General features: G+C 44.0%; 7 protein-coding genes across 7 annotated transcripts; 5 read left to right on the top strand and 2 right to left on the bottom strand.

Moving 5' to 3' along the window:
- Window positions 1-701: 701 nt before the first annotated feature.
- LAJ45_06225 (uncharacterized protein) lies at window positions 702-1,092 on the top strand (the record flags this gene model as incomplete). Its single annotated transcript, XM_046115790.1, has 2 exons — window positions 702-940; window positions 1,029-1,092. The coding sequence occupies 2 exons, from the start codon at window positions 702-704 to the stop codon at window positions 1,090-1,092; spliced, it is 303 nt and encodes a 100-aa protein (XP_045970899.1).
- A 141-nt stretch (window positions 1,093-1,233) lies between these two features.
- Window positions 1,234-4,907, top strand: LAJ45_06224 (uncharacterized protein; the record flags this gene model as incomplete). Its single annotated transcript, XM_046115789.1, has 7 exons — window positions 1,234-2,163; window positions 2,319-2,750; window positions 2,875-3,874; window positions 3,929-4,081; window positions 4,140-4,334; window positions 4,386-4,835; window positions 4,885-4,907. The coding sequence occupies 7 exons, from the start codon at window positions 1,234-1,236 to the stop codon at window positions 4,905-4,907; spliced, it is 3,183 nt and encodes a 1,060-aa protein (XP_045970898.1).
- Window positions 4,908-6,963: 2,056 nt separating this feature from the next.
- On the top strand, window positions 6,964-7,433 carry LAJ45_06223 (uncharacterized protein; the record flags this gene model as incomplete). The annotated part of the gene is made up of 3 exons (XM_046115788.1): window positions 6,964-7,072; window positions 7,129-7,360; window positions 7,415-7,433. 3 exons carry the CDS (start codon window positions 6,964-6,966, stop codon window positions 7,431-7,433), a joined length of 360 nt encoding a protein of 119 aa, XP_045970897.1.
- An 803-nt stretch (window positions 7,434-8,236) lies between these two features.
- On the bottom strand, window positions 8,237-9,208 carry LAJ45_06222 (uncharacterized protein; the record flags this gene model as incomplete). Its single annotated transcript, XM_046115787.1, has 7 exons — window positions 8,237-8,301; window positions 8,354-8,503; window positions 8,582-8,629; window positions 8,679-8,808; window positions 8,889-8,977; window positions 9,061-9,086; window positions 9,159-9,208. The coding sequence occupies 7 exons, from the start codon at window positions 9,206-9,208 to the stop codon at window positions 8,237-8,239; spliced, it is 558 nt and encodes a 185-aa protein (XP_045970896.1).
- Window positions 9,209-10,405: 1,197 nt separating this feature from the next.
- Window positions 10,406-13,078, bottom strand: LAJ45_06221 (uncharacterized protein; the record flags this gene model as incomplete). Its single annotated transcript, XM_046115786.1, has 1 exon — window positions 10,406-13,078. The coding sequence occupies one exon, from the start codon at window positions 13,076-13,078 to the stop codon at window positions 10,406-10,408; it is 2,673 nt and encodes an 890-aa protein (XP_045970895.1).
- A 432-nt stretch (window positions 13,079-13,510) lies between these two features.
- Window positions 13,511-14,198, top strand: LAJ45_06220 (uncharacterized protein; the record flags this gene model as incomplete). The annotated part of the gene is made up of 3 exons (XM_046115785.1): window positions 13,511-13,555; window positions 13,619-13,783; window positions 13,845-14,198. The coding sequence occupies 3 exons, from the start codon at window positions 13,511-13,513 to the stop codon at window positions 14,196-14,198; spliced, it is 564 nt and encodes a 187-aa protein (XP_045970894.1).
- Window positions 14,199-18,013: 3,815 nt separating this feature from the next.
- Window positions 18,014-18,986, top strand: LAJ45_06219 (uncharacterized protein; the record flags this gene model as incomplete). The annotated part of the gene is made up of 3 exons (XM_046115784.1): window positions 18,014-18,272; window positions 18,332-18,860; window positions 18,932-18,986. 3 exons carry the CDS (start codon window positions 18,014-18,016, stop codon window positions 18,984-18,986), a joined length of 843 nt encoding a protein of 280 aa, XP_045970893.1.
- Between the last annotated feature and the right edge of the window lie 7,577 nt (window positions 18,987-26,563).

The raw sequence follows: 26,563 nt of genomic DNA, 5'->3' as shown, positions 1-26,563 counted from the left end.
TTCCGCGCGTGTGTTTCAGGTTTTAAATTCGATGAATTCGGGATTTGTTGATCATTTTGATCATAGATTATCACTTATGATTACCATCTGGTGGTCGACAAGTCCTGTCTTGTGTGACTTTCGGGCATCGGAGAAACCCGCTTAACCGCTGGTGTGAGCAAGGGGCTCCCGAGTCCCAGTATTCCGAGTCTAGAGCCTAGAAGTTTAGTTTTGTAGAATGCTATATGTAGCTACATTTATGGGTACTGTACCTACATGTAGAGTTATTCCGCCCTTTGTTCCTGCGACACTTTTCATCACTTGTACCTACTAGCGCCTGCGCGCAACATGTGGGAACACCGATAAAATAGAGTACACGTACTCAACATAGAGTATATCCTGTCTCGCTTACGATACTGCAGACTTCAGGAGTGCGCGCGGTCCCCATAGAGACAGTCAAAGCGAATCCTATGTGAGAGTTATGTGAGAGACTCGTAGAGTAAGTATTGAGTGTTGGTATGAATGGAATTGACCGCCTGAATCTGGATACATACATGTAGGTACAGTATTTTTCGAGGTACATACAATAATTCATTAGGCAACACGCCGTGGCTCGTTGATTGTAGGCAGAGAGAGTATCAGAATACTCTAGGGTAGAATTAAATAACCACAAAAAAAATCAGAAAAAATTACGTCTTGGCGACATATTCTTGGCTGGCTGCATGTCTCGGTTGGAACCCGCATTTCGCCCTTTTCTTGTTCTCTCCTCTCACTGGACTTTCTTTCTCCACTACCCAACAAATCCATCATCATCACCCATCTTCTCCCCCCACCCATTGTGTTCGCCAAGTAAGTCGCCCGACGACATCTCTACCCGACTCTGTCGCGCGCGTTGCCTCTGTCCTCTTCACCTACGGGACATAGGCGCTTTCTCAAAGACAGGTGGTCCTTGTCTGCCAAGGTCAGTCAGTTGTTACCATCCAGGCACTTCTCTCACCATTATTGTACTCACGACTGACATCACGCGTCATCCTCATCTCATCGAACAGACACCTAGACACCACTCCTTTATTTTTCGCCGCGCGACGTTTCTACGTAAACCACGAACAATAAACTAGCACCTCTATAATCGCCACCCGGAATTTATCACCACAATTGTTCTCTCACTCATTTTTTTCTCTCGGAATTTAACAATACTTGTTTTTCCTGTGTTTTAAAAATTTCCTCTACTACTTGTTCTTACGATTAACAACAATGGCAGCTATTAATTCTGATGATGCCGAAGCCGCGTTCCTAAACGCGATGAAGGTGTTGCAAGAATTGGAAAATACCCAAAATGACTTGGGTAGTGAAAATGATAAGGGTGCGAACGGGCGCGCAGAGTCGCTGGGTGCTCAAGAGAGCTTAGAAGCCGTATCAGAGTCAGAAGATGGCACTAGGGGGCTTTCTCCGCATGAAGAAGAAGAAGAAGTGGAACAAGTGGAAGAAACCGAAGAAGATCAAGAGCAAGAAGAAGGAGAGGGGGAAGAGCAAGCCGAAGAACAAGAACAAGATGAAGATATTCATATGAAAACTCCCGCGTTGGAAGAAGTCTCGCCTGTTGCGTCCCTTCTCCCTGCTACTGTTTCAAGTCCGAAAACAGGATCTTCTAGTGTTGACGCCTCGGCCAACGAGAAAGATGCTACTACTCTTCATCACGACCACTCTACTGTTGATATTGGTGCAACTACTCAAGATTCCTCTGCGCGTTCCTCAGCTGCCCCTACCCGTGCCGACTCTGCGATAGTCGATGATGGTGCCTATGTTCCTGATGAGAATATTAGTGACCAGACCCCTCCTCCCATGTTTATTGACACGAACCCAAATACTGGTTCTCATAATGTTGATTCACTTCCTGTATCGGCGTCCGTTGCTTCTCCTCCAGTATCTACCCTTACCACTACCACTGCCCCTACTCCTACTGTACCAGTACAGAATTCTGTCCAGAAGACCGCTACTCTTGTTTCAAATAAGAGGAGAAGACTTCCGCAGGATATCGTAGGGCAACTTGAGGACAGGATCAAGGAAGACCCCAGAGGAGACATTGATGCCTGGTTGGCGCTAATTGAGGAACATCGCAAAAAGGGAAAACTTGACGATGCCAGAGCAGCTTATGAGAGGTTTTTTGTAGTGTTCCCAGCAGCGGTAGGTCATCACAGCCCTACTTCTATAAAAGAAACAATATATATATGGCCCTTTCCTACTTCCTCTTTTCCTTTGTCGGAGCCTCATCTCATCTGTACTATGTGCCAATAATGTGCTCCCTGTTTGATATATTATATACTGATGTTGTGATACAGGCCCAGCAATGGATTGCATACGTTAAGATGGAGCTGGCAAACAACGAATTGATTCGAGTGGAGCAAATTTTTTTCCGTTCTCTTCTGAATGTACCCAATGTTGAACTTTGGTCACTTTACCTCGACTACATCCGGAGACGCAACAATCTCACCACCGATACAGGTGGCAAAGCCCGTGCCATTGTTTCCCAGGCTTATGAGTTTGTTCTAAACAGTGTCGGATGTGACCGCGAAGCCGGCAAGATCTGGGGTGACCATGTACAGTTCGTCAAAAGTGGACCAGGTAATGTAGGCGGGAGTGGTTGGCAGGATCAGCAAAAAATGGATTCACTGAGGAAGGTGTACCAAAAAGCTGTTACCATGCCCGTGCAAGGAGTTGAGCAGCTATGGAGAGAGTACGACCAATTCGAACAAGGGCTTAACAAGCTAACGGTATTTAAAACCAATCCACAAGAAATTTGTCCATTTCTTTCTTTCTTTTACGCTTTTTTGCATAGAAAAAAAACGTGACTCTGACAAATTGGTTATTCTTCTTTCTTCCATTGTGAATTTATAGGCTAGAAAGTTCCTACAAGAAAGATCGCCACTATTTATGACCGCCCGGAGTTGTCTCATCGAATTGACAAATACAACAAAGGGCCTTAGAAGAGAAACGCTTCCACGTCTCCCCCCAGTACCTGGATATGAAGGATACGAGGATTGGACCAAACAGGTAGAGCTGTGGAAGAAATGGATTCAATGGGAGAAAGATGATCCCTTGGTACTAGCCAAGGACGATCCCGCAGGCTTAAAAACAAGAATTTTATATGTCTTTAAGCAAGCTCTCATGGCATTGAGATTCTGGCCCGAGATATGGTTTGACGCGGCTGAATGGTGCTTCGCGAATGGAATGGATGACCAGGGAGTAGAGTTCCTCAAGCAAGGCATGGTCGCAAACCCAGAGAGTTGTCTATTACATTTTAAATACGCTGAGCGGCTTGAAGCAACCATTTCTGTTGAAGGTGGCGAGGAGGCCCTAGTACGGAAGGGCCAAATGATTAGGAAGCCGTATGACGATCTTCTTAATGTATTGTACTCCCAGGTTAGTAAGGCCCAACAAAGAGAGAAAGAAGAGATTGCAAAACTTGAGGAGGGCTACCAAGACCCTCAAGGAGGCCGAGATGACGATGATTACGACGACCCGGATATAATGGCAGATAAATCCGCAAAGGAGTCCCAGATTGCATTCATCAAAGAGTCGACAAAGGCGCAGATTCAAGTCATGTCCGGAACTATCTCAGCGGTTTGGATCAACCTTATGCGTGCCATGCGCCGTGTCCAAGGCCATGGTAAGGTTAATGAGCCACTTGGCGGAAGCAGACAGATTTTTGCAGATGCGAGGAAGAGGGGCAAAATCACTAGCGATGTATACGTAGCTAGTGCACTTATCGAATTCCATTGCTATAAAGACCCGGCTGCGTTGAAGATCTTTGAGCGGGGCATGAAATTGTTTCCTGAGGACGAGGAGTTTGCCTTGGAATACCTAAAACACCTGATAGCAGATAACGATATCACTAGTAAGTCTAGTTTGGTTCGTTCTACTGGTTTGGATACGTACTGACTATCAACAGATGCCAGAGCTGTATTTGAGACTTTTGTCGGCAAAGCGCCAGCGCAGAACACTAAGAAGATTTACCAGTATTTTTATGAATATGAGGCACATTATGGTGATCTCAATCAGGTGTACAAGCTCGAGAAGCGGATGAGTGAGCTATTTCCTGGTGGTCCGTGAACCTTAAAAATTTCACAGTGTAGTTGAGAAAGATTCTAACGATAATTTAGATCCATATCTCAATCGGTTTTCTACAAGATACTCTTACAAGAGCGTTGACCCATGTTCATATATATCTGTTATTTCACCAAGCCAACAATGCAGGCCCAAATCAAGCGGACGTCAAGAAATGATGCAAGATTACAACCAGGCAGATAACCGACAACAAATTCAAGTTGCCATTCCTAATGGGCGCGTTGGAGCTGGTATCGCATCCCCTAAGAGGCCCGCCAATGAAGACCTCTCTGATTCGTCAGAGCACCGACCACGAAAAGTTTTACGGCCGGACTCACCGCTTAAAGGCGCTGCTGGGCGAAGGCTTGACCAACAGAAACGTGTACAGCAGCAGCAGCAGCAGCAACAGCAACAACAACTACAGCAGCAGCAGCAGCAGCAGCAGCAGCAGCACAACCGAGAGCGTGGTAACTTGTCAGACCGGGATGTCGGAAGGGACGATGCACGAGGTGGCTACCAACGCCAGCAGCACCAAGGAAGGCCACAGCAACAGCAGCAACAGCAGCAACAGCAGCAGCCAATGCACCAGCAACCGCCGCCCCCACCACCAGCGCCTGCACTCCCAGAAATGTTGATGTACTTGTTGAGCATATTGCCAGGAGCACAGCAATACCAAGCAGTAAGGTTCAGACCAGAGGCAATGATGGGTCTTCTGGCGAGTTTAAATATACCTAGAGATGCGCAGGGTTCTCGTGAGTTCCCTTGACTTATTTAAAGTGCCCGTACTGACTTTCCTTACAGAATCATATTCGTACCCTAGGTGAAAATAATAAATCCAAATATTTAGGAGAAAATGCATGCACGATAGCGGGTTTCGATATGATTGTCACGTCAGTAAACGGATACGGATGGAGTAGAGAAAAAACTAAAAAATTGGGTGGATTGTCTTTTTTTGCAGTTTGTAGTAGGGTGGCATTTCGAATTGTAGTTATACTTTCTTCTTGTGTATTTTTTTTCTTTCTATCTTGGTGGGGTGTCACTTTCTGTGTTTCCGCCTGCTGCCCGGTTCCGCTTTGAAGGAAGGCAGAGGATTTTGGTCGAGAGAATACAAATTTTCACTCATTTTCAAAGGTTTCCAACCTTATGGGGTTGGTCAGATGGATAATACGCCAAACGGAATGACAGGTGTTGCTATTACCGGCTATATTTGTGATGGGGCTCGATTGATTTCTTATTATTATTACTCTCTACATAGGCACCGTGATGCTTCTTAGATCGGATTGTTTCTTTTGTTCATTTTCTCTTGCGGTGGCTGGCTAGGGTGAAGTTGAGGTTGGCTTGAAAACATGGGGAACGGGGGGTAATGCTTTGCTTTCTTAGTTTTTTGTTTTGTTTATTTGTCCCTAATACCTTCAGTTTCCACCTATTAAAAGACTTTACATATTCAATTCTAGTTTTACAGTACTTATAATCCACTCTAAAGCCCTCCAGGCTTGAGACATCTAGGCTTACGATGTGGCAATGCTAAGCAAGAAATTAATAGCCTGAATGCGGTCACGATTCACGAGTGATACAGTGTGATCTTGGAGTAAACAGTTCTCTGTAGGGCTAGGGCTAGGGCTTGGTTTCGCCGCATCTTGGCAGGAGGGAGGCATTCCAAAAAAATTCTCACTCACCTTCATCATCGCATTGCCCGTGGAACATCGAATCATTGATAATGTTTCCAACCACATAATGTAAGTTTATAATTCCGTCCTCTTATTCCCTTCTATCACAGGACAATATGATGAGAATTCATAGCTGGCACCAGTCCTAGAGACTTGTACTCTTACTATGTGGAATAGCTTTTGCAATGAAGGTTGCTCCTTCTGTACTTTCTGACTCTTGTTCTATCATTACCACCTCAAACCATTCATGCGCTCAGTTTTCTTTGAACGAAATACTAACTAGATTTCAGTTTAGGAAAACAAATCAGATACTTCTTAAATAAATACCTATCGCACCATAATAAATAAGATCCCCTCTTTGTTGCAATAACACCTCTTAGTTGATTTCCCTGTTCTTACTATTTTTTATATTTATTTATATTTATTTATTTTTATTTTTATTTATTTTTATTTTTATTTATTTTTATTTTTATTTATTTTTATTTTTATTTATTTTTATTTTTATTTATTTTTATTTTTATTTATTTTTATTTTTATTTTTATTTTACTGTACTTCGTAAACGGATGAACCTCTGGCTATCTAATAACCCGCGGTACTTTTTTTCTTATGACCGTGCTGGATACAAAGCTAGAGAACATTAATACCTTTCAGGTACTGGCAACTTTTCCATCTCAGTTCCATCTGTCTAAATTGTTACGATTCGAAGGATACGGATTACATGTTGTTGCTAGACACTGAAAATTAATTTTTTCTATATACTCGTGCTATAGCGCTACTTGTAGGTATATGTACTTACATGCCCCTACACGTAGGTTCGGACTCTACATGTAGGTAGCATTGCTATAAAATGCGGTAAGGTGATTTGATCTTCGTAGTTACCATCGCCCAATCCAATCAGTTACAACCCCCTTCGGCAGGAAACCTATAGACCAGCTTGCCCATCAGCGAGTGCCGCCCGCTATTTTCCCTGCTACCCGCAGGATGCAACGGTTGCCACCCACCAAAGTTTGATGATGGGCAAGCTGGTCTATACATGTATGTTTCACGTTCCTGAAAACTTCACTTTAACGCCAAGTCCTCACATAGAGTTACCCTCCTCACACGCGTCAGAAAAAAAACCGAACAGAGCCTCAATTGGATTTATCGTGAAACTCTGTCTCTACATAATTCCGCTCTCTATAACTCAACACTGTGTAAGCGGCAACTCAAAAAATGTCTACAGTCGGAACTCTAGTATTCTGCAGCGACTGTGGTAACCTCCTCGACTCCGTCACCGGCACTGACAGGCTCGAATGCGAAATGTGCGGCACCGTTACCAAAGGTCTACTCCAACTCATTCAATTCTTACCTCATCAGGCTCTAATTACAGTTCTACAGACCCCGGTAACAAAACAGTTACAACTCAGTCTGCACCTTCTGCATTCCCGTCAGCGCTCCGGTTGAAGAAGAGTGCGGTTCAAAGTTTAGCTACAGAAGATATACAGACAGAAGCAGAGATCAAACAGATCTGCCCCGAATGTGGGAGGGAAAAGATGTGGTTCTATACGCTACAGCTCCGAAGTGCGGATGAAGGTGCTACGGTATTTTACCGGTGTGAATGTGGCTATAGGTAAGTCCCACTCCAAGTATGATTGAGAGTAAGTGCTAATCATATGATTAAAAGATTCAATACCAATAACTAATGGAATTTTAACTACTTTGATTTTTTGTGTTTTATGTTTAATATATATCGCCGTTAGCGGAGAAATGATCTTTTAATAGTAAAAACCTTCCACTCTATATGCAGTTAACTATTTTGCTTAAAACCCGTATGGGAGCTTCGACGGGCCTTGAAGGACATCCATATATAACACCAGTACTCTCTCTATATCTAGCTTCATAAATTCACATTTATACCAAGACATGCTGGATGTCGCTTGACGAGTGGTCTCAGCTTGATAGTACCATGAACACCCGAATAAATACATGTAGTGGCTCTATAAACCCCAATAGAAGCCTCAGTATTTGTGTTCATTGTTATTCATCCACGTCTATATTAATTGAGTTCCCGATATCAATGCCAATAGCACAAACTCATATATCGAGTTAAGCCCTCAAAAATATTGACCCTCGGTTTATTTGTTCAATATCAACAATGGACCTTCCGGATACATGAAAAAAAGCACAAGTAACCGCCCCTTAAAGCATACAAACCAGCAAATGATTTATCAGGAATAAAGGGACTCGCGAAGGTGTTCTTTCAGTTCGCATCACCGGCGAGACAACAGAAAAAACAAAGCTAAGATAAGCAAAAAATCCGAACATAGAAATAAAGAGTCAAGGGAAAATATCATGAAAAGAAACACCGATTCCTTGAGAACTTTCCCCTTTGAATTCCTGCAATCCCCCAGGGAAAAATACACTACCAACTGCATATTTATTATCGTAGTCATTATCGAAATCTGTATCCTCGTTACCGTAAAAAGCATATTTATAATCCTCCATATCAGCAATTGCACTGGCTATCCTGGTTTCCAGCTTCGGCACCCTTCATATCGATGTTGATCATTACTTACTTCGTTAGTAACATGGAATTCGCATATTTTTGAGACACAACGCTTACCACCATTATCCTGTTCACCACCAACGCTGCCCTCCATACCCGGTAATGCCTGTGCAATTCTCCTGAAAAGAGTCTTGACGTTGTGCCCGGCTTTCGCACTAGTCTCGATAAACATAACTTTAAACTCCTTGGCTTTCTTCTCACCCTCCTCTGTAGTGACTTGGCGCTTATCGTTCAAATCTGTCTTATTACCAACAAGGACGATGATAACGTCGTTACCACGCTCACCACGAACATCATCGACCCATTTAGAGGTATTGACAAAAGAGGCACGGTCTGCGGGGAGTCAGCATTCAGAATCGGGGAGGATTGGGGAAGACAGTACTCGTGATATCGTACACCACAACAGCAACACTAGAGTCCCGGATGTAGGAAGGAATCAAGGACCGGAATCGCTCCTGCCCAGCAGTATCCCAAAGCTGTAATCGCACCGTTCGATCTTCAAGGTACATTGTCTGTTGCACCCCCCTTCTTATTAGTCTCACTCTCCAAGAATAAAAACAGAGGCATTTCAAGGGAGTAAATGCTGCCCCACTTTTGAAAGAAAGTCTATCCCGATGGTGGCCTGGTACATGTTGTCAAACGAGTCGTACATAAACCGAGTAATCAATGATGTCTTTCCAACTATATTTCGAGTTGTATTAGCAAACTGTTCTCGGCATTTATAGCCGGCCACTCTCGTGATAGCTCTTTGGTTAATTCAGTACCCGACTGCTCTCCTAAAAACACCAACCTGCGCAAATGTTATTAGCAATTCCCGATGCAATAAGATATAGCAGAATAGGAGTCAAGAAAGGTACCGTACTTGAACTTCTTCAACGGGTTTGAGTACGAGCCTGCTCCTGCTGTTGTCATAGTTGCCGAGATGTTAGGGAAATCGTGAAATTAAATTGGTACAAAAGCGAAGGTATGAGTATTTGATTTGTGAAGGAGGGGGAGTGAAATTTCGTTGAGCGGATGGTAAGTTGAAGTAGAGGTGGTGACCGATCTTCAGGAGTTGTCGCGGTCGGCGGTTGTTAACTGTCCATGGTCCCAGAAGGTGAAGCTTGCGAAGTGAAGCCACGTGCATGTGCCACATATCCTTATCATCAGCCACTGTGGCTGTTCCTTCACCAGTTATGACTCGGAGAACACTGTAGATGCGTTGACAAATACAGCGAGAGGTGGAATTATTGTAGAAGCAGGGGGTTTCTATGGGCAAGCCAATAGGACTCATCCCATACTTCTACAATAATCTTACCGCAAGCTGTACTCTCAGTGGAAATACCCTTAGGGCCCACTCGAGGGAGGTGCATACCAAAAACTACATATACTAAAACCCCCATTAGTGGCTGTAAACGGACAGCAAGTTAACGTTACTTCCTACACCTACACATGTAAGATGGCATGCCAGACGCAATCGACCTTTCTCGTGCCCAGACTTCATGACTTGGCACGGGTCCGTATCTCACAACGTTTTCTCAAATTCCTCAAGCCGGACTACCGAAAACAGCTTTCCGGAATATTATGATCTCTAAATATTAAATATTAAGTGTGCAGAAAACGAACTACTCAGCCGAGTATTGCCCGAGTTTCCCAAAATCTGATATAAATTCTAAACCCCACCGGAAGTAGATAGTGATTTCATCTTGTAATCCAGATGAGATGATGAAACCACGAGCCCTATATTTCAGTCAGGGCACTAAAAGCTCTTGTAAACTTTTCAATTATGAGCTAACAGATTGATGTAGCGGGGCCAGAGAAATTGCCATCCCATCCAGATCTTACCCAGATCTCAGGCCTAGGCGTTTTACAACAGATTTCTTATGATGTATGTGCACACCCGATGTTTATAAAATTTGAAGAAGGCTGGGTACAAGATAATTCTCGAAATGGCGTTATATTCGTACCTGTCTTTGACCACAAAAACTCAGTGTTGGCCCGCTCCCAAGCGGGCCATTAATTTTGACACCAAAATTGTGTATTTCTTACTTCTAACTGCAATGTCTTCATCAAAGGGGTTGAGATAGTTACAGAGTTTTTGGTTTTGTTTTTGACGGTTTAAGCAGGAATCTATACCCTTTCTTTTGCTTTCATCTCTTTCATGTTTTTCTCTTTCTTTGGCTTCTTCTTTTGCGCTCCCACCTCGACCTCGACCTTGACCTTGACCCCTTCCTCTTCCTCTTCATCAAGATTTGCCACCACATCGTCATCGTATCTGTAGAGTTCTCTTAATGCCGGCAAAAACCCCGCAAACCTCCCCATATCACCCACGCGAATCCTACATAAGTCAAACGCAAGGACAATGTCCATCCCATTTCCATCCCCCTTGGTTGAGAAAACTGGTAACTTTGGGTATCTTTGGCTGAAATGTGTCAGGATGACCCCCTTTGCACCCATGTCCATCCCTGCCCTCAAAGCTTCAGATGTCGTCGAGTGTTTCTTCGCGATTGCTTCGGCCTGTAATTCATCGTCGAACGTAGCTTCATGTAAAAGTACTGTGGCATCTTTTCCGATCTTGACAAAGCCAGATGTGGGCCGAGTGTCACCAGAATATGCGAGTTTAAAACCGTTTTTCCATGTCCAAGCCGTTACAAAAGAACCCTGACAGTGGACAGCAGGTGAAGTTTGAATATCTTTTAGCGATATGGAGTTGAGAACATCAGGGAGCTTGTTGATACTAGTGATGATTGAGCGATCTCTTGCCTGCTCTCTTGCTCTCAATGGGATATCCCCACAGGCTACGAAGCGAATCTTCGAGAACCCAAACTCTTCGACATCTGCGTATTCCTTTAACCAGACTAGAAATTTCCACGGGGCCACAACATTCATGATTCCATCTCCAATAACTTCCTCGTTCTTGAGGTGAACTTCGTTATACCAAGCCTTCAGCACAGCAGTGGTACCAAGATGATGATCCGCGTGTAGATGTGAGATGTAGATCGCCTTCAAGTCTTTTAACACCTCAGCTAACTCTGTTGATGTATATAGCCTCCTTAGTTGTCCAACTGTACTCTCACCACAATCAAAGAGAACGCTTCCGGCATTAGGTACCCTTACAAGGGTCGCTGATACGTTCCGATATCCACTGGGACTTGCGGACCCAGTCCCAAGAGTGATGATCTCCACATCTTTCCACGGAGTCTCCTTAGACGTTTCTGCTGCATTTTCTAAGGTTTGGGTTTTGACCGCATTGGCCAACTGGACATAATCAGGCTCAGTGTCCTTCACAGCCTTCTCCACATCGAAAAATTCCATAACGCCGGCCTTTAGAAGCTCCCGTTTTGGTTCCAGTTGCCAAACAAGCCCTGGTAATGCAGGCTGAATCCCCTCTAAATCTTTAATCAATGCCTTATTGCTCGAAAGAGGTATAGGGAAAAAGCTCTCATCCATCATATTAAGCTTTGTTGCAGCGCCTGCAGCCCCCTGGTAAAAGATGGTATTTGGGCAAACATCTGGAGAGCTGACTACATGCCGGGCGTGTGCCATATTTTTCATAAACTTCTTTAAGTTCTCATCTTTTATGACTCCTTTACCCAGGATCCAGAAAAAACACTCAACTTCTACTCTGAGTCTTTCTATATCCCTCCATTCATCTCGCGCTAGGAAATCATTGATATATGATGGATCGGGCAGGTCGCAGACAGCAAATCCAGTACCTGGTTTAGTTGGTTCCATTACATCTTCCGGCCTAACAATCTTGCCATCGGCGACAACAATTGATTCGCCGTTACAGATTTTGGAGAAATCTGGACCGGGTTTTACACCGAGAGAGATTGCTTTTTTGGGCAGGAATTTTCCACGGACGGGGCGAAGGGTAAACAAATAAGATAGTGAAATTTCAGAAGGTTTGGAGCGTGGAAGATGTGTCACAGTTGATGCTGGCCATGGAGCTCTGGTTTTTCCTGGTGGCGGAGGCCTGGTGGAAAGTTGAAAGTCATATTCCTGGGTCGTGAAAGTATTATTGGTCGGCGGAGAGCTGCGCTGCCTCTTTGAGTCTCCACTGACCGAATTTCTCATCATATCGTTTTCGTTGACAGGCGCAGAATCTTCCATCATGGTATCCATGGTCCAGTCAGAACAAAACATGTTCTCAACCACACCTTGAAGAATTGACTTTCGGTTTTGAGCTTTCTGTACACTTTCTTTGCCCGAAAAATCTTCAAAAGAACGCTTCCTTTTAGTCTCATCATCGCTTGGACTACTTTCTTCTGAAGATTTCTCCGATCCTACTCCCACAACTGCCAAATTTTTATGGCCATCAGGAAAGATATGCATAGGATGAACCGTCAAATTTTCATCGCCATAATATGGCGTTCTCCCAGGTGATGGCTTTTTAGATTGCTGCGGAATTTCCCGAACTTTCAGTTTCATTGCTTTCCTGAAAACGAAAGGTCGAGCGGTAGCAAGTGTGTGCATTAAGTTCTCGCCACCATGAACAGTAACACCCGAGCTTGCTGCAACGTTTGGCTTGCCCAGCCTCGCTGCATCCAAAGTCTTCCCTTCCTCCTTATCTCCCAAAGTCAAGAGAAATCCGATGAGTCCGCCGGTATTCTGCCATTGTGTACGCCCAGTGAGAAAAATATTCGATATTTTCTTGAGCCGTGCACTTCGTGCGACAAATGCTCGCTGTGCACCTTCACCAATTTGACCAATCATATAACGTTGTTGGTCGAAATGGAGTAACAGAGTGGTCCCCGGAGAATCATCGGCCGGGGTGGTGATAATCTGGCATTGAACCTTCATCTTTACAACAGCTGTGGCAGAGAATGGTCTCCCTAGGGTCCGTCGTAAAAGGAGAGAAGAGTATGAATTCCTTCGCAGAAGGATGGAACGAAGAAAAGCCAATGCGACGGGGTTTCTTTTTTTGTCACAATGACGTTTAGACAACCAGATTATGAGAGCCAAAGGAGGAGGAAGAGAGGCGCAGAAACTTCAAAACATTTCAAGTCGCACACTTATGTAATCAGATCATTGTGCCACCATTGGTGGGGGGCTAGGGTTATTTCTGATTTAAGTTTTGGGAGATCTGAGACAGGGTGTTGCTCAAGCCTCACCCATTACATTACAATGGTTTTCTGGTTCCACCAACGCCCTGTAGTCCATTTCATCAGTCGCATCTCAGGACCGAGCTATTTTACAAGAACATTTAAACATAATTTATATCAATCACCGAAGATGCTTAACCGCTCAACTACTCCGATAGTGTGGATAGATTGTGAGGTACTGAGCCCACCCAATAGCCCACAAACACTCACTAGGTTTGAAACTTACCTTTGGCTATAGATGACCGGTCTTGATTATGAAAATGACGTTATACTGCAGATATGTTGCTATATCACGGATTTTGAGTTAAATATTCTTGACAATGGGGGATTTGAGACCGTCATACATTACGAAAAGCCTGTACTTGACAAGATGGGAGAATGGTGCCAGCGGACTCATGCCTCTGTAATCGCTCTTAATACTCCACTCTAATATTCCTCTTTGAAATCTAATGATAAGAACCTAGACTGGTCTAACCAACCGTGTTTTGAATTCTACAACCACTATTGAGGCGGCCACCTCACAGCTACTCGCATATATACAAAAATATGTTCCAACCCCGAAGGTAGCAGTTCTGGCCGGAAACTCTATTCATGCTGACAGGGCTTTCCTAAACCGACAATTCCCATCGATAATCGACCACTTGCACTACCGACTTCTAGATGTCTCCACGGTGAAGGAGGCTGTGCGCATGTGGTGTTCGGACGAAACCTTGAGAAATGTTCCGCCAAAGAAGGAAACCCATGAGGCGAGGATGGACATTTTGGAAAGTATTGGGGAAATGAAGCACTATAAAAAAGTACTTTTTGATGGGAAGTAGTGAATTAAACAAATTCCCTTTAGCAATTGGCTTTCCAGAAATGATGCTCGCTCTTTACTACCAACTTTCGGATATGTTAAATGATGTTTTCCATGAGACGAGCTGGTTCTGCGGTCCCATCTTGGAATACTGGCTTTGAACATGTGAGATTAAGCTTTCTATGAAATAGCTTGCTTGAAGGGCTTGCCAATGGTTATCAATGTTAGTAGTACTGGCTCATACCAGAAGCCAGTGTTCAGAAACCCCCTTCCCACCCCCATAGAGTTTTGCCGAGTCATGGACCCGTACATGGAGGAGTCACAGAACGCGGCGACTCATCTAGAAATTAAACTAACCAGATTATGAGCGTCCTCATCAATAAAGCTTCTTCAAGTCACTCAAAATCACTCGTAGGTATGTCTTGGCAGTTTCATACAATAAAGGTTCGAAAGGCTCACTAATTTACGGGACATGCTCATCACACTTGTTTAAGTACTTCAGTCTTGTGGAGGCCACCCAATCATCATATTTGTTGAGGTTAGTTTTTACCTTTCTAGAACTACCTTTGATTGATTAACAAGAACCCACTAAACAGGAATACATTTACACACAGGCTTGTTTGGTGATTGGTCAATGATCAAATCAAAGTTTAATGGCGTGGTAATCATTCGGGAAAAGGGAATAACGGTCAATCTCGATCTAGTCAAGAGCCGGTTGCCGAAGAGCACAGATGGGGAAAGATTATTGCTCACATTTCATGACTGTTTCGTTTCACTTTTTTCCAAGGCCCCGCAGCCATCTTGCAGAATCCTCTCCCGCAGATCGTCTCAGCTGACCTTTTCAAGGATTATATTACATATTGACTGGCATATATGCATAGCCTACTGCAAAATTTCAAAATCACCTTTTGGATAATAGAACAAAGGTGGGGGTTCACGAACCTTTAACGCATATCTCTTTGAAACTGAGAGGCTGGTAAAATTACGGCAGAGAATGTTCCATCATTCTTTTTACGTGTACAATGAATATCGGGGAAGATCCCGGCCGGCTTATTGGAGTAGCACGTTCGTTTTCAGCATGTGTGATTTGCATAATTAACTCGAATAAAGCAGGAAACTCCGGCCCGAGAGCTACTGCCTTTTTGTCGATGTTGATAAGAATCTGAAGCGAGGGGAAGGCTCGATCGCAGTTGGCTGGTATATCATTGGCCGAAGAGGTGGACCGATAGATTTTCTTTACCTGATTGCTTGGCTGTTCGTTTCTCATTCGCTGCGCCATCACACCTAGGATTACAATCCAATCCAATCCGATGCGAGCGTCTGACAGACTGTGTAATCTACGGCGTTAATCGCAGAGAAACCATTTGTTCAAAGATCAGACCACCTTGTTTGAAACAAAATGGCCCGTACTTTGCCAGCCCGCTCATACATGAGAACCGGGGACCGCCAGGTTAGGTTTGTGCGATGCCTCAGACGGTGGACGGTCGGGTCGTGGGGTGCCATTATGGCTTGAGAAGAAAATCGCGAACATCACATGAGGGGTTGGGCCAATGCCTAGCACACCATTTTCAAACGCTTGGTTGACAATATGATACGGCAAGATTCACTGAGTGTTTCCTGGGATACGATACTCATCTGTACTAGCTCAATATGCATTCTTAAGTACGTATGATCGAGACTTTGTTAAATAAGGAACCGTTAGAAACACCAAGCCCGATACAAAATGGCTCCCATGACCAGTGAGTGTCTAGATTTGTCCACAGAAGTTTTAGGCTTGAGACAAAACAGGGCTGTTTATGTATACTCGGGGTAGTAAAGCACCCAGTAACCCTGAGCTGACCAATTGATTACCTAGACTGGCCTAATGAAGTAGATAAACTCGTTCCCACACTTATGCATGTCCAGGCTCTTCCTACTTATTCATGCGGGGAATTACGATACTGGAAATAAAACGCTCCAGAAGGCCTGAAAGACATATTTATCTCAAAAATAAAACTCACAGATTAGACGGCAGTCAATGCATATATCCCACCGAGTATTATAACTATAGTATAACTAGATTAATAATACTCTAGGAAACAGAAACCCTTGAGACAACGAAAATTATCATGCCCTGGGTATTGAATCACAATCTATCACTCGCTAGATCCAGCTTGTGACTAAATACTACGTACCTGCATGGGACTTATCTATAGCCCAACACGGTACTCACAAATTTGACCTATGGATATATTCATAGGGTATTTGATCAATCATCTTGAATAATAAGGTTCCTAGGAAATCACAACTACACCTGCTTTCTTTATACACAGTCCTTTAGCGGCTACATATATTCAAGAGGTTCCCTGGGAGAAACAGGGTTACAATATATGCGTACGGTTGCTTTAATTATTAGTACAAATACAAGCATAATCCCAATTTGTTTTTCGGGGAAGCGCGCACGTGGAAAACGGTATTCCAACAGAACGACAAGGATCTTGAGAAACAATCTACCGCCTCAATATGAAGGCATCCTAGAAATTCCGGGTTCTAAGATGCCGGAGTTCCGGTAGGGTAGAGGCACAGGGTATCGTATCCGTGAGGTGGGGAGGAAAGCCATGGCCAATATGCCCGTTGTTTGACAGGTGTTACCACAGAAATTTAGGCCTGTGGGTGAGATTGAAACGCCATTCCGATCTGGGCCGGAGTTACTAGCTACATGTAAGTACATGTATTTACATAAATATGGGCTGTTCAATTGATACTGAATTAATTGCGATCCGTGGATTGAATAAAAACACCTCTGGAGCTGGTAACTGCTTTATTGAGTCCAATCCATGGCCGATTTTTGTGTCAACTGAGCAGGCCTAACTACATGTAGTTAATAACTGAACACTTTAATGTGTAATACCGTTAATTGTCAGTCAGTAATCTGGGTTAATTACATGTAATACTTGGATCAGTATCAAAGTTGCGATATTGAGAATTGTTCTAAACTCACCAGCTTATAGAGATCTAGCCAAACAGGTGGCATCAACACGGGTCAGTAGAGTAGGTAAGTACATAGGTAGAGAAGAATAAAAACCACTTTTACACATTTCATATCTAGATCAGATCTGATCTAGATCGTTTTTACCATAAATTATAAATGCGCTGAAACTAAGATCGAACGTTGATCAACCCTTACCAGTTTTGGCCTGTTTGTAGCTACTAGGATAGAAATAGAGTTTATATGCGTTTTATTATATATGTATTGTATGTCCTAACAAGATCTACGTATCGATATCGTAACCAATACTACATGTAAGATGTACCTACATGTAGGTACAGGATGATATCACCTAGTGCTGTATTTAATTTACTTACTCTAGGTGCCGCAGTAATTCGTCTCAGCGGACACTCACATTGACGTTGAAATTACTTGTTCTGGTCATTTGTCTTCCCTCATACGCGCTGTAAAAGGCAAGTTAGACGTCTGTGTAACCGTCCGCTGAGAGGAATTACTGCGGTAATACATACATACATACATGTACTTGATAAAGAATCCCAAACCATATATACTTGTATTAGGTACATGTATTTTGGCCTATTCGAATAACTACATGTATGTGCTCTATAGTACTCTACTCTAGAGTATGTGCCTGCATGTATGTTCCTACATAGCGTAGATCACATATATACATTTATATACCTGCATACTTTATACCACAAGGCCATGTGCTGTCGCCAAGCCGACCACGTCCCCAAGTTTCAACCTCGCTGTTCGATCCTTTGTACTTGTACTAAGCGACGTACGACACCAACATTCTCGCTGAACAATTTCCTCCATCCTTAACATGCACTTCCCCATGAACAAAAATGTCCGAAGCATACATCGAAATCCTCGTCCATTCGGCGGCACCAACTTCCAAAAGTGAAGATGACAAAATCAGAGCACAAGCATTGTCAATCCTCGGCTTTATGCCGGAGAAAAGAACGCATATCACTAGTCTTACCTTTCCTAAGAGGGGAGACCTGGTACAAAGAGAGTTGAGGGCGTTAAAGAAACATGGCGAAGAGCCGTCCTCTTCTGAGAGTGGGGATTCTTATGAAATATTATTAAAGCATAGTGCGGAATGTATTGTCTACTTCAATGCCTACAAATAACAAATTGGAGCTTTTCTGAATCTGTTACAGCTAGTGCAGAACAATATGTGATACCTGGCCTATTATCACCCCTCATTGATTATGAGGGAGGAATACCTCCTCTACCAACAACTAGTACTCCGGAGGATATAGCTCAAAACCCAAGCTCGGTGGAATCTCACGGGCTTCTAAGTCTAGATGAGGATGGAGTTGAATCCGACAGTAGCTATGCCACCTCCCGCTTCGATTCATGGGAGTCGCCACCTGCCAGTATCCCAGACTCACAACCCCCGCTGCCCAGTGATCCATTCGCTGTACCTGCAGCTCGTGCTGAAGGGGCATATACCGATGAGACAGAGGTAACGGTTTTCCCGGCACTTCCAGGTGTTTCATTCTGCTACAACCAACCTCCAACCACAAGCACCCTTACCCCACTGTCCCCACGCCACCAGTCCTCATTAGGAGTCTCAGACTACTCCTTAAGCTCCTTGCATTCCAATTTTGCCTCACCCTCGGTCCAAAACAATAATCCGAAATCACCTCCCCTAAGGACACTTCTCGCCGCTGATGGGGCCTATGAGTTAATCTCCCCTCCCCCGGACACAAATTCTTCACCAGTGCTCATAACTCCGCAACTGCGAGAGATGACAGATGTAGGAGACCTTCTAGTTGGGAAATATCAGAAGCTCAAGCGGGGCCAAACTAGGGAGCTTCGGACCTGGGAGAGAGGTCATTGGAGGGTCGATATGAGCACCTGGGAGAGCCCCAATAAGAAGATTAATTTCTGGAACATATTGAAGGATAATGTAGAGCACGGAAGGCTGGGACCTGTCAATGCGTTCTTGGAGGGGACTGGAGATGTGGTGAAGGTATATTGCCATGGTGGCATGGTGGAGCATGTAAGTCATGGTTATCTCCCTTTGAGCTGTGAACCTGCATATCCCATTATCCTACTAAGTATTATTCGAGTCTGGATTACTGATCGTGGACTTGCATCACTTAGCTATGGTGCGCATTATTTGTCATGAGCTCCAGAAACTCGCGAAACGCCACATGGATTGATGCAGGTGATAACGAAATTGTAGTATTTTGAAAATAAGCCTAGGACGGGGTGTACGCATTAGTACAAGGCTTTGCATTTGCATATGAATTCCACTAATAGTTGACAGGATTTTTCTTTGATTTCAATATAATTGAGTTTCGTAGCTCAACACTATGTATGATTTGCTTTTTCCATAATTGATTTCTCTAGTGTGCAGAGAAATAGATTAACTGCACATAACTACCTACATGTAGAGTATTCATCGACCTTGGCAGTGCATGAGATTTTGAATAGGTAACCAATGGTTTTTATAGTAGTGTACTGTAATTGAAGTGTCCAATAGTTACACTTAGTATTCATCATCACCATAATCACCATCACTATCACCATAATCGTCATCGTCGTCATCATCATCATCATCATCATCATCATCATCATTATTATTATTACATGTGTTATCATCATGTTACTAGTAGAATTCATCTATATTCAATTGAGCTTTAAAGCTAGTTCGATCAAGTCAGTTGGTAAGTTCACGGATCATCACTCACACTATACAGGGCCATGAAACCCACTATTCTTTTTTTCTTAGCTTCTCCGAGTGCCTACCGGTACCGGGTTTAGATGTTCGGGTTTTGAAATTAAAGTTTCTAGTATCTTATCATGACAGCCATCAATACCGGCCACTGCCTCTAACCAGCGGGAGAAAATATCTTCTCAAATGCTATACCAAAGCTGCGATATGCGCAGAACTGACTCCTCGGAGTCCGCCGAAAATGCACCCAATCAGCACTCAGTTTATCATGCGAGTTGATGAGCTCAAACCTATCCGCCAGTGAAGTATTAGATATTTGCATGATAAATGAGCAGTCAACTGCCCGTAATACTATGTCATTTCAGCTACCATGCCTACATTTACTCTAGTTGTGTACTGAACTACATAGTCTGAACTATTTTTGTACCCAGCTCTTCCACGTGTGCGGAGCCCGAGTGCAGCTTCATGAAACACGAATCCTGCTTGCTGGCCTTGCACACGAGATTTTAACTTGTCCAAAAAGTAATTACTGTGGCTTGTGGTGTGCGGTTCAAAAAGCTCCTAACATCACTGGTCTAGATCCACTTTGAAAGTCTTAACCGACCTCTGCAGTATGCTAAGGTTTCAAGCTTGTTAGAGAGTTAGGTTGTGCCGCGCTGAGGGGGTGCGTGGGTGACAACATCACACGCTATCACTCGATCCGAAACATGCACACCGCATGTAGCTTTTTATCACGATGCGATATTTCCATACCCGATGGCAATTCACAGAAGAGACAGCAGTTTATGGTCTATATACGTGTCTATATTTTTCATCCGTCGAAGCGATACTTCACACAAAACCCCGATTTATTGAAAAGTTATTACAATTTGAGAATCGTTGCACATACATGTATGTTCGTGGGACCGGCAACAATTCGAACCTCCATGCAGCCCAGCTCCCTACATACATGTATGCAGTGGTAGAAGTTGGCGCTTGTGGGGTCGATATATCGGGTACGTGCTTACGTACGTACGAATGATTTCTTCCTCTCTTTTCCTTTTACAACACCTAGCAGTCAGCCGACTGGGAGAAGATACTCGATGGAGCGTTCTGAAACCATCACTGCAAGCTTAATCCATGAAGAAATCATTTCTTCTTGGGATATCCTTTCAATGCATTGTAGCAAAAGAATAGATGACGTTCCGAGCTATCTGACGGTCCCTAGTCCTTGACATACATGTAATAATCGATATAATTTAGAAACTAGCAGTTATTAATTGCGGAATATTTTCTTTGGGGGGTAAAGATTAAAATTCTCAGGCAATTCAATGTAACCACCACTGTCATGGTCCATGTGGGAGTAATTTTCTTATCAATTTCCCGAGTGACTAGTTTTACGACCGTCGAGCTTGTGCTCCACACCTAGAAATCGAATCAATAACCATTGAGACATAATAGCACATGCAAGATTTCTTGGAAGCATAAGCAAGTCTAAGCACTACAGAGCCAACGTCTCTCGGCTAGCCCTCACCGCTCTAGTGCAATTGATCCCCGCTGCTCTAGCTGTGCAATTAAGCTCCCCACATGACCGCCATCATGGGTGGGGTTCCTGGAAGAAAAGCGCAAGGTCAATATTAGTCCATAGATAGAGTACCTAATGTCTATCGATCCCAAAGCAGAATTCCTTCCGCCGTTTCCAAAAAATAAAAAAAATAGGAAGTCAATCGTCCATAGAAGCGCCACCATATTTCCACTTAATTCAATTCCCATGGCAGTCAACGAAACGGGTCCACCGCGCCGGTCCTGTCCAGCTAGATGCACCTGACCATGGCCCGGTCTTCGCAGCGAGGAGTTTCGGGGCGTGCTGGCTGGCTGGCTGGCTGGGAGGATATGAACGAAAGCACACCACGAGATGAGGTGTTTGATACTACCCATGTATTAGTATTTTCCATCATAGCTTGATCAATGAGGGATTTTTGACGGCGAGAGGTGAGATTTCATGAAACAAAGATAATGGTCTGTTCTCATCATAGAGTATTGTGGAGAATATACACCTGAAAACAGGAAATATCCCGCCAATAGTTGCCGATAACCGCAATCCCGAGTAAATAAACTACTATAGCGTGCGATAACGGAGATCAGATTAAGCTATAGTGATAGCCAAGGAATACTGTTTTATGCGCTTTCTCCTGTTTTTTCTATCATAGGCTATACATAGATCAAAACTACTAGCGGATAGTGATAGCCACATGATCTCCTTTGCAAAGCAAATAAGATCCATTTTAATTCTTTTGCGGTCAACAATCCTTGAAACTCAGCTTTTGGCGCGAGACTTGTATCCCGATTCTGGCCAATGAGAGCGCGCAAAGGCAAAGCACCAATCAGATTGGCTGGAGCGTGAATTCCCTAATATCATAAAACAAAACCAGCCACCGACTTGGCCGGAAACCGGAGGTCTCCTGCAGGCACACCAGCGCGGATAAACCTTCTCCCAGGGCAAAGTCGATGGAGCTACGGTTGAGAAATGTCTCACCGCTGCTCCAGCCCTGAGGAGATTTAGCGCGAGTGACGGACTGTGATCCAGGCTGATCTACCTGGAAGCTTTTAACATGTGCTATACGGTATGAGTACATTGCGATCTCAGTGACTTACTATGAGTAAATTCGAGGACTCATGGCTTGTGTGCATATTCACGTGTCTCGTATCCACAAGGCCTTTACACCGCTACAGGGCAACAGCATCATCGCCATCATCATAATTCGATCACCTCGCCTCACACCGCAATATTTTCACAAACCTGCTCATGACTATTTAGAACACTTCTTTATAGGCTGTAGACGCCTAGGGCATGATCCAAAGCCGTTAGTGACCAAGATCATCCTCGAGTGATAACTCATGACCGAGATCACCATCTTGGCAATCTCCACCACAGCCAATCAACCACGTATCCAGGGCGCGCACTATGTCTTCTGCTGTGCCTTCATCCTGTCATGAGGCAGAAGCAGGGGCACACGCGTCTCGCACCATTTGCATCACAGTGAGCTAGGATATGCACCCAACGGCGTGGGTCGCGAGAGGCTATGGATGAGATGGGGTCCAGTTTTCTGTAGCAATTTAGACCATACATAGACCCTAGACTACTGAGGCAACTTTTCCCACTTCTGCCTTCTCCCGTAAATTCCTTATTGGACTGCAGCGCTAATCACTCAGCCTATCCTGTGGCGAATAACTAGAGTGCCGACTGTGATTCGAGCTGCAAGCAGAATCTCACCAAACCGGTAATAGAACCCCAGCATCGTCAGATACCAATTCCAGGTACTTGACTGATTAAGACATCGCCTAGGAACACAGTCATTGAGTACATGTTGTTGCCTGACAGCAAGCTGACCTGGTTATCGGGGTCCGTTTCCCCCGGGTTTTCATCTTCCGCGGATTTTGGTTTTTGGGTTCGTCAGAAAGCCCGAACCGAATCAGGCCTTCTATTGCTTTTATTTTAATTTCTAAGTTTGGAGCCCACTCTCAGAAGCTGAACTCTAATAAAATATGAAAATCCAATCTCGGCCAGATAGTCATTGTGTGCTGCTTAATACTCAAAGTTTTCTATTTAAAGTTTTATTGGTTATTAGGATGATAAGGGGGAGATTTCTATGTGATTCAGGGATCCGGTTCGAAAATAATCGTGGGGCCAGTAGCGTAAGTAAATTTTGGTCGGAGGTGTATCGCATTCTGAAGATGTCGCCCGCTTACATAAAATCCAACTAAATAATCGACCCAAATAGGTTAGCTAATATTAGTTGATCAGAATAAGGAACCGACGTTGTGTACTGTACAGGCGGGTAACAAAACGACCACCCGTAATATTTAGCTTGGACTGTTACCGTTACACATAACTGGACGTTTGATAAACCATGTCAGCCTCTTGCTTGTGTCAAAATTGGTAAGTCGTCCCCGTTAACTCCCCATTTGAAAATAAAATAAAATGGTGAGATTATTTCCAGCCCAGCAATTGAGGAAGGGTCAGCGGCCTCCTAAGCTATAATTAAGAAACCTCAGAAAGCGATATATTAGGTACATGCGCGCGACCTATAGCCTAGGCTGTATGGTTGCAGAAAAAAATACATATGGAAGTTTATTCGTTTGTTGTCGCATGATGGAATCTTTCTCAATAACGGGTGTTTTCATAGCTGATACTGTTTTCTTGGGCCGATTATAAATTGAGGAATTTATCATAAAGGTCGCCGTGCGAAAACTTGTCGTGAAGCTGGTTTTATCGCTCTGCAAACTATCGGATTAGTGAATAAACTTGCAAGGTGAGAGATCTAAGCTCAGAGTTTTGGAATGCGACCGATCCGCTTGCATGCGTAACCGAACACAGGAGTATCGATATGCCGCATTCAAATTATACAGACTAAAACACGTGATGAGTGTTGAATATTGCCGTTGAAAACCTGACAGGCTAGTCAATCCTATGCAATACGGCAGTTAAGAATTACCGGAAATGAGATGCAGGAAGTTCGGAACCAGAGTTAGTTAACGAAACTTACCACGATCTGCAGGTATTAACAACATGTAACAGCCGTGCCCGAGTTTAACCAGCCAAGCGATTTACGAGTGTGGACTTTTCGTTTGTTGTTCCGATGGCAATTATGAATCGAATTCAATGAAATACGAGGTACGAGGGGCCCCCACGATCGCACCAAACCGGCCTGTCACGGGTAATTTTCTGTTCGGGAACCTGCGCGGAAAATAAGAAGCATTAGAATGTTTCTTGGACACATGATCGTAGAAACTCACATGTATGGATCTTGAAACCATAAATAACAAGTGGAGATGCAAGATCGTGTCCATTCCAATACCAACGTTCGCCAGCCGTTGAGGAAGGAGGAAAGCCACCAGAACCCGAAGGTACAACAGTGATACCCTGTTTGTAAGAAAGACATCGTGTTGCGAGTTCATCACGAACACCAAGCTCCCCGTGCGGTATTAGTTAGCAGCCTTACTATCCCTGTAATTATGAACTAAGCAGTTTTCGTAAATCTCAGACATGAAGGCTTCTTTTTGTGGAAAGGGTTCCCTGCTTGTTATTTGCCAATCTGTTGGTAAGTTTATTCGCTTAACCTGGTAAAAATCACTATCCATAACTTCATCGGTCTCATAATGGTTACCTTAGACGCTTGCTGCAAATCCAGAACCGCCCCTGTTATTCTTGGGTTTTTCAGTTAATTGTCCGTGCGCTATGGGTAAGCAACTGAAACCGAACAAAAGGAACATAAAGTTGGCGTGCAGATCGGTTATCGAAGTGTTGCGCATAAACCTCATTTCGGTTGATGTCGGACTTGTAGTTTCAAACCTCTGGGCCCACGTGAATAGCGCGCGCTTCCAAAATTTCTTTTTTTGTTTTGTTCTGTTCGATTTCCCTTTCCCGCAATTTGTTTCTCCTGGGATACCTTGACAGTTTCGAGGTATATTCTTCGTTTTATTGCGATTTATGTTTTTATGTTTTTTTAATTTTATTTGCGGCTTAGGCCCACGAGATTACTGTAGGTTCTTCTATGGTTGGCATGTGCAAATAACCATCCGATGTGTGGTTTCGTTCCTGGTACCTGGAGTGACGTGCTATTGCTGCGAGAGGGTGGAATCTAGAACAAGCGAGTCGATAAACTAGAAGGACCATTCATAGTGGGGACAGGCCAGGGACGACGACAGGACAAGACAAAACAAGAGAAATCAAAGAGAAATCAACGGAGCAAAACTCCAGAGCCAAAACAACCAGACGAAACAGGTGGGAAGCAATTGGCGATATTAGGAGGGGTGGAGACGAACTATGACACCTGCGTGTAGTTGCTTACAGCGATGGTGGTCGGGACCAAGCAGGGTTCGGAGCGAAATGAAGCAATGAAGATCAGTCGAGATGAGATGAGATGAGAGCGTCCGAAGGATTTGGCGAGAAGATTTTCTGCGACTAACCCGTGCTCCCGCGTTATGCGTCCGCGTGAGCACGACGACCCATCCCATCGCGTCTGCCGTCAAAACAGACTCATTCTCGTCCGTGCTTTACCTGATCCGATATCAATGAGATATCAATTGTCAACAAGCGGCCCGCACGCTGCCTATGGTTCGAACCCTTAATAATTTCAAGCCTCGTCCTGTGAACGCCTTGCCGTATTCTTTTATACGGGATCGAATTCTTGAGTGGCTACACTTGTTTTTCCCCTCTGGGGACCGGGATCGTGGGTGGCGGAGGCTCCACGGGATAGTATTTCTAGGTCGACACGGCAGGGCTCGGAGTAAGGGATTGGAGATCGGGTTCATAAGGGGAGATGGAGATAAAAAACAATTCTTCGGCCCTGTGAGACGCGGACGGTGAGACGCAGACGGTGTCCGGAGAGACATTGATGTGGATATCGAGACTCAAATGTCGCGATGGCTCGTCAAGCACATTGATTAAGCCTGGGAAAACCGATAGGAAAGAAAAGATATCTGGAAACCAGCTGATATTATCGCAGAATGCCAGAATATCAGAACTACATGCCCAATTCTTGATAGAGCCTACAAGACCACCTTGTGAAATGACAACAGATGATCTGAGCTGTGCATTATCAGACTCTGCCTACATACATTAGGCATAATCATGTAGAATACTACATTATTAGAGCAGAGTACCTTGTACTTACATTCTCCTACGCATGTAGGCTTCTTTTTCCCTACAGCTCCAGGTTACAGG

Source organism: Morchella importuna (genome assembly GCF_003444635.1).
Source record: "Morchella importuna strain M04M26 chromosome Unknown Morimp01GS018, whole genome shotgun sequence".
NCBI lineage: Eukaryota > Fungi > Ascomycota > Pezizomycetes > Pezizales > Morchellaceae > Morchella > Morchella importuna.
Note: the sequence above shows the minus strand (reverse complement) of the source record. Positions and strands in the feature narration are given on the sequence as shown.